General features: G+C 50.8%; 1 protein-coding gene across 1 annotated transcript in view; it reads right to left on the bottom strand.

The window, feature by feature from the left end:
* Celsr1 (cadherin EGF LAG seven-pass G-type receptor 1) overlaps window positions 1-8,245 on the bottom strand; it is a gene marked incomplete at its 5' end in the record, with an annotated part of 85,749 nt that overhangs the window by 57,134 nt on the left and 20,370 nt on the right. Inside the window, one exon of the mRNA XM_029569105.1 lies at window positions 2,155-2,377. Within this exon, the coding sequence (XP_029424965.1) occupies window positions 2,155-2,377 (223 nt within the window). The remainder of the gene's footprint in view (window positions 1-2,154; window positions 2,378-8,245) is intronic.

Genomic DNA, 8,245 nt, shown 5'->3' with positions numbered 1-8,245 from the left:
GGGCAGCTCCTTATGGTAAGCGGGGCCCAGCAGTTTCCGGGGTGACCACAGGCCGGGAGGGCCACTGCTCTGTACATTCCGGAAGCAGTTTGTCTTTCTGTGACTCTGTTATAAGTCAGTCATTTATAAAGGCTATCATCCGTAAATTGTCATACCATAGGGTAACTTAACAAACACTAGCCGTGACAAACCAGTCAACACTGGCCTGGCTTGAGTAGACGTTAGTACTGAACATTACTTTGCACTTGCTGTCTGTCTCAGAACATTCACCCCACCCACCCTCTGACACTGAGATGGCTGGTCAGGTTTTAGATCAGCCTCCAATGGGATCACCTTCCTGTTACTTATGAGCTGCCAAAAGCCATCACAATACATGTGACTGAGGGCTGCCAGCCACACCAAGGTAGAAGTCAGCCATGACTATACTCCAGAATCACATGACCCCAGCTCATGCGTGTCACATGCCATTACCATTCACCAGGGACAAAAGACTCCTCTGACACAGGGGGCTGCCACTCACAGGAGCCCTCTGTTGCACCACACCAAGGGATGCAGAGTGGCCCTTGCTTTGCAGGCTTGTGTCATGGGGATGGCCTTCTGGGCAGAGAACAGAGACTGGGCACTCTCAGGGCTGGTACAGCAATGATCCAGGCCTGGCTGTGCAGAGCCCAATGTGCCACTGGGCCAATGAGTGGACACTGATCATTTTACCTGGTAAGTGGAAGGTGTGGGGGGCAGCAGCAACTATCAGTTGCCAACACCGTGCCACGTGCTCAGACCTCCCCACAATGCACCAATGGAAGGATCTTGTTAGCCCACTGTGCAGGAGATGAAACACAGGGAGAAGTCCCAAGTCCACGGTGAGGACACTGCTGGTTGGCTGTACCCTCCCCTTCTGGGGACACAACCCTGGGAGAGACTCCTGTTCTGTCCAACCTAAGAGCTCAGAGCTGCCCACACAGGGAGGACAGAGGACATCACACTCCTACATGGAGGCCGTGGTCCCTAGAGAGACACCAAAACGCACAAAACCACTCAGTGGAAACCTCACCAATTCAGCCAAGTCCAACCCAGCAGAAATCTGTAAAGAGGAATTACAGGCTTTGGTTTTGCTCTTGCTTTTGAGACAGAGTCTGAGTGTGTAGCCTTGCTGGTCTGGAACTCTCTATGTCGGCCAGACTGGCCTCGAACAAATAGAGATGTGCCTACCCTGCCTCCTGAGTACTGAGATTAAAGGTATACACCTCCATCTACCTAGTGAGTTCCAGGACAGCTGGGGCTACAGGGAGACCCTGTCTCAAAAAGACCCCCCCCCAAAAAAAAAGGTATACACCTCCACACTAGGCCCTAGGTTTCTTTTAATTGAGCAACTACCATAAGCTCATGTTGTCTAGAATCTAGTGAGCTCATTTGTCACTTTGTATGTATAAACACATGTGTCTGCATGTGTGTGGAGGCCAGAGGTTGATAGGTATCTTATTTAATCACATTTTTTTTTTTGAGACTGGGCCTCTCACTGAACCTGGCTCTCATCAATTCAGCTGGACTAGCTGGACAGCAAGCCCCGGGATCCTCCTGCCACTGCCGCCCCAGCCCTGGGATTACACGCAGGTGTCACTGTACCCAGCCGTTTATGTAGGTGCTGGGCAGCTGAACTTAGGTCCTCATGCTTACACACCAAGCCCCAAATGATAGATTTAAAGTTTTTAAGAAACATCTAAATTCTCCTTGGGGGCGTGCGTATAGAAATAAAGTGACCACCACAGAACACAATCATCCTGTCACAGACAAGGATGGAGTAGGGAGTGCCGAGCAGCACTCATAATAGGTCTGATGCCTGGGCCTGCCTGTCTGCCACCTGCATGTCAGTAATGCCCACATGTTGGCTGGTGGGCAGGAGCCAGGTCTGCTTGTAGGCCCGGGATGTGGGCTGTGGCCTCTCGGAAGCACTGAGCAGGGATCAATGGTCTACTGTCACGGTGCTGAAATCCTCCTCAGTCTCCAGCACGGCTTGGGTCCCACCCCTGAGCAGCTGGCTTTGCAGCCGGCACACAGTAGGGCTACTCAACCATCCACGGCCTAGAGAGATGAGGGGCAAACACCCCAGGACACCTTCCCAAGGGACTCCGGGACGGACGCAGGGGCTGCACTTACGAGAGGGAGACGGTGAAGTGGAAGCGCTGCCGCAGGCCGCGGAAGGTGACGAAGGACTGAGGCGGGAAGCTCCTGGTGCTGACTTCACAGTAGGGACGCTCATACTCTCCAGGGGGGCACACGCAGTGGAAGCCGCCGATGAGCAGGTTCACACAAGTGCCCCCGTTTTTGCACACTCCACTTGCACAGCGGCCGGAGCGGACGTTCACCTGGCAGTGCTCCCCTGAGGACGAGAGGCAGAGGTCACACAGAGACTAAGGAAGAGCCAGTGGGCCTCAGATACCCCCCGAAACACAGTCAGCTACTGATGAGAAGGTTCCTGCTTAGAGGCTGAGATGCCCTGGGACATCCAGACCTGGGCGTTTGGAGGACCTTGCTGAGCCAGGTTACAGACCAGTGTCTGCTGGTCCCCACATCGGAAGTATAGCACCCATTTCAGGGGGTGACCTGAGGATACTGGGTCTTGGGGCATCCCTAAGGTATCCCCTGGGAGGTCTCCTCCACTAAGTGTGTCGAGGCTGAGTGCCAAGACTACTCAGCAGTAGACACTTAGCAGCTCCCAACCCCACTGCAGAAATGGACTCTCCTTCTAAAAGGACAGCCTAAAAAGGGCCAGGAGGTCCCCTCCTCCCCATACATCCATGCCATGCCTGAGTGGTTGCTGAACACGTCAGAGTGTCACTAAACCTCAGGAGCACCCCAGCACCCTGAAGGGCTTCCAAAGTCTCTCTGCTGCCTCTCACAAAGGCCCCTTGCACAATAACACGACCAATGCTAGATTCCAACTCTGCAATCACCTGCCTCTCCCATCAGCTTATGGGTTCCCTGAGGTAGGCACCCCTGCACTTTGGGGTCTCCTCACAGCCTAATCCCTCTCACAACAAGGTTCTGGAAGCCTTCATAGGGAGCCAGGTGAGGAAGCTTACAGCTCACTTTTCTTCCTAAGGCCCCCACTAAGCAGAGCTCAGAACCTCTCCCGGACACACAGACAGGGAGGGCACCTTCAAGTGCAGGCTGGCGCAATGCTCATTCACCAGAGGGGGATGATGGTCCCCAATGCACACAGTCTGACACCTGCCCTCTCCACTTGGACCATGCAGGAGGCAGTCAGCTGAGCCTGCAACTGCCCTCCTGGGGGACCTAACAAACACTCCCTAACAACATTCTTTCCCAATTATTGATTTTGGGGTGGGGAGTTAGGGGGAACAGGGCTTTTTTGAGATAGGCGCTCTGTAGTGGAGGCTGGTTGGAATTTAACCATCTTCCTGCCTCTGCCTTCCAGGTGATGGGAGTATTACAGGTGTGCACCACCACACCCAGTTACTGATTTGTAAAAGAATACATTTTAAAATAAAAGCTCAACCTTCACCTGCTAAAACAGCCACAATGCAGAGTTAGTCTACAGAAACTTCTAGAACAACTGCACAGGAGGGAATGGCTCCTGTGAGGTGTCCATTAGCTTCCCTACTGCACGCAGTTCTGGGTGTTTGGGGTCTTCCTGTCCCCACTGATGGGGCACGGGCAATTTACAGTTTGCTTTTATGGCAGTAACAGTCCTATAACCATCTTTGTGGACAAACTTTCATGTATTAGGGTCAGGAGGAAATCCCTCGCAGTGCTGGGTCAAAGGCAGACTGCAACACACCACAATCTGCTATCTTCAAAGTGCTGCACAAACCTACTATAATATTCATACATTGGTACATTGCCAAGCGCTGTCTGAGCTCCCCACACACTTCAGACCCAAACATGTTTTATGTCAAATGTCTTCCAAAGGCCTCTGTAGGTGGAACATTTCCAAGGGAGGCTACTATTGTTTATCCCACAATATAAAAGTGTCTGCGGTGGGTGGGGAGGAGACAGGCACTCACCCCTGGGGAGCTTGGAGATGACCCTCCCTCTCAGCTGGGAGCTCCAGCTGGCTGCCTCAGTTTCCCAGGCCATCAGCCCCTGATTTGATGATGTCACCTTTCTGCCATTATTTGTTTCTTTGCCTGGAAGCCTCACCTGAGGAGACACTCTGTTCCGCCCAGGACTCTATGGGGAACTCCAGCGGACTGTCTCAACCCAGCTTCCCCTGCACCTGATAACACTTTGCTACGCATCTGTGGCATCTCTCCACCTGTCACTGGCTATGTATTCTTTTACCTTTGCCTACTATGTACGTAAAAAACTCACTTGGAGCCGAAGGCAAAGCCTTCGTACGTAGATCGTTCTTCAGAATACACTGAACTACAGTGTCACTGATGACCTAGTGGGAGGTGGCAGGTCTTTGGACACCAAGCTCGGTTAATGCCTGTGTTGCAGGAGTGGGTCAGGACTCAAGGCCTGGATGGAAGGAAATCAAGCTTTGTCAGCTCACCCTCTTGCCTCCCTAATGCCATGTGATGCAGTCAGGTCCTCAAGCAGACAATTGTGCACCCAACCTTGGGCTTGGAGCCTCCAGAACTTTGAGCTAAATAAACTGCTCTTCCTTATAAAGTACCAGCCTTGAATAGTTTGTTACAGCAACACAAAACAAGAGGAAATCACATGTTGTCTTAATCTGCTGGGGCAGAGACCACAGACCAGGTGTCTTAAACAACACATACGCATTTCTCATGGTCTGGAGGACAGACGGTCAAGATCAAGGTGCCAGTGCTGGTAGCTGGCAGGCAGATAAGACCGCAGCCCCTTATGTCCTCATATTATAGAGATAAAGAGACAGAAGGAGAAGAGGAAATTCACTAGCTCTCTGTGGCTCTTCCCCTAAGAACACATACGCATTTCTCATGGTCTGGAGGACAGACGGTCAAGATCAAGGTGTCAGTGCTGGTAGCTGGCAGGCAGATAGATCGCAGCCCCTTATGTCCTCATATTACAGAGATAAAGAGACAGAAGGAGAAGGGGAAATTCACTAGCTCTCTGTGGCTCTTCCCCTAAAGGCACTAATCCCATCACAAGGGCCCCACCCTCATCTCATTTAATCTTAAATCCTTCCTTGCAAATACAGTCACACTTGGAATTAGGACTTCAACACATGAACCTGGGGTTGACACAGCTCCATTACAGACCCTGGAGAAAGTGCGGCCTTCGGAAAAACTGGATAATGATGACCTGAACTCTACCATCAATTTTTATTAAAAAAATAAAAGGAGAAATCAGAAGCTGTCCAGGGAGGGAGACACAGTAAACTCCCAGTGGGCCTCCAGTGCCCCCACCCAGCACCAAGTCTCTGGGATCTAGTTGCTCCCAGCTGACACCCCCTTGCAATGTCCCTCAGCACAAGAAGCTGCCTGACTCCAAGTGGTAGCTTGGAGTGGTAGCTCACACCCCATGATCACCAGGGGTACAGGCAGTGGCGCTCAGTCCAGTGCTCTCAGTAGTTGAGGGGGTACCCCAGGCAGCCCTACCTCTGTCTGTCCCTAGCCAGCTGCCCAATGACCAGGTTATGGCTTCCAAATAGGAGACTCCAGTGCTCAGAACACTTGCTGCCCGGGATGCCAGGGAAGCCAGCTTCTGACGGATACAGGCGGTACTGAGTGTAGGGAGGTCCTTCTGACCTCACAGGGAAATGCACAGGAGGAGCAAAGGGCTCTTTTGTGATCACATGACAACCACTAGCAACAAGCAGAGTTTCTGAACTCTCCTGTCTCCTCCTCTGGGTCCTACCCCATCTCAAGTCCCTGTTGGCAAGCCGCAAGAACCCAACTCAACACAGGCGATTCCAGTCTGACCCTCCCAAAGATAGAAGGCTGGGACCACTGACCCACACTGTGCGGGCCACCACGAAAGGACCCTAAGGTGGGTCACTGACCCACTGCAGACCGCCACACTGTGCAGGCCACCACAAAAGGACCCTACGGTGGGTCACTGACACACTGCAGACCACCACACTGTGCAGGCCACCACGAAAGGACCCTAAGGTGGGTCACTGACCCACTGCAGACCGCCACACTGTGCGGGCCACCACAAAAGGACCCTACGGTGGGTCACTGACCCACTGCAGACCGCCACACTGTGCAGGCCACCACGAAAGGACCCTAAGGTGGAATCACTGACCCACTGCGGACCGCCACACCGAGCGGGCCACCATGAAAGGACTCTAGAGCTTCTGGTGCCAAACCAGGCCTGGGTCAAGAGAGTGTGCTCTCACCCACCCACCTATTCTGCACTGGCCAGGATGTGCCAAGAGAGACAGGAACAGAGAGAGGCAGCCACCACATAGAATTAAATGATGATACAGCCACCGCCTGGCCCTCGCCATCTCAGTTCCATGACATTGGACACGTCTCAACTTCCAGCCACTCCCAGTCTCCAGGGCTCTGCCCACCACAGCGGGAAGCTCTGCATTCACACATTCACACACACACGTATGGCCTCTTACACACACGCAAACTTTCACATGTATACACAGGACCCCTTGCATGCACATGTACCACCTTGCACATGCACCCACTCCCTCGGCCCTCTCCGCAGCCCACACGTTCACACCTTCGCTCTCCTTCCCACCTTGCCCAACACATACCTCCACACTGAGCTTTCACACATGACCTCACACACACGCACACACACATATACACATGATTGTCCCAGGTCACAAACTCATACCATTACACCCTCACACACATGCTCACGTTCATGTTTGTTAACACAGTGTCACATACACCTCACACTCACAGTCTTGGGCATAATCTCATCTCATACACACATTCACACACCTTCACAGGCCATGCTACATATGTACATCCTTGTACACACACTAACATATATAGGCATGCTTTTACACACTAACGTACACGTACACTCACACACAGTAACACATGTACACACAAACAGCTGTATACCCAACACAGAGCTGTACACCCACACAAAAACACACACACATAAACACATGTATACATACTCTCACCACACCAACACATGTACACACTAACACATGTATACGTGCACTCACACACAGTGACACATGTATACACACACTAACAGCTGTATACACTCCCCTCCAAACTAACATACATACACACACTCTCACACACACCAACACACACTCACAGTAACACATGTACACACACTCACACACTAATACAAGTACACATACTCTCACACACTAACACATGTACACACTCACACACAAACACATGTACGCACACATTCTTAAACACACTGACACATGTATGTAGTACATACATTCTCCCACAAGTGAGACAGTGCTCCCCGCCTCCTCTGCAGCCCTTCTGAGTGTCTAGCACTGATGTGAAGTTTTAGTTTAAGATAATTTCTTGACTGGTGTAGCTGCTGTGACCTCAGCACAGAGCCAAAGAGTGCCAGGTTCTGGCCTCCCTCCTGCACGGGGGCTGAGAACGCAGGGGACTGCCTGAGTGGCCCAGATCCTGCCTCCATGTGGTGGGATCCAAACCTTAGAAGGAAACCTGAGTGTACCTGACTGGAACCTGACCTGGGCTTCATACAACAAACCCACAGCCAACATCACTCTAAATGGAGAACTGGGAGCATTCCCATTGAAATCAGGAACCAGACAAGGATGTCCACTATCTCCACTCCTTTTAAACATACTGCTTGAAACTCTTTCTAGAGCAATACGACAGGAGAAGGAAATTAAAGGAGTAATAATTGGAAAAGAAGAGGTCAAACTACCTTACTATTAAGAAGGTCTGGACACCGGCGCCATCTTGTAATGGCGGCGGAGGCTGTGGCTCTCCACATTTCAGTATAGTGGCAGGTTATAAAATCAATCTACAAAAATCAGTAGCTTTTCTATATACCAAGAAAAAGCAATCGGAGAAAGAACACAGGGAAATGGTACCATTCACAATTGCTGCAAAGAATTAATTAATTAATTAAAAAATAAATGTCTTGGAATAAATCTGACCAAAGACACCAAAGATCTCTACAATGAAAATTTTAAATCGTTAAAGAAAGAGATTGAGGAAGACACCAGGAGATGGAAGGACCTCCCATGTTCATGGATTGGAAGAATAATATTTTTAAAATGACCATCTTACCAAAAGAAATATATAGATTCAATGAAATCCCAATCAAAATCCCTATGACATACTTCACAAAATTAGAAAAATGAATCCTTATATTC

Source organism: Nannospalax galili, unplaced genomic scaffold (assembly GCF_000622305.1).
Source record: "Nannospalax galili isolate Female #2095 unplaced genomic scaffold, S.galili_v1.0 scaffold180, whole genome shotgun sequence".
Taxonomy (NCBI): domain Eukaryota; kingdom Metazoa; phylum Chordata; class Mammalia; order Rodentia; family Spalacidae; genus Nannospalax; species Nannospalax galili.
This window is presented reverse-complemented; position numbering and strand designations above follow the sequence as displayed.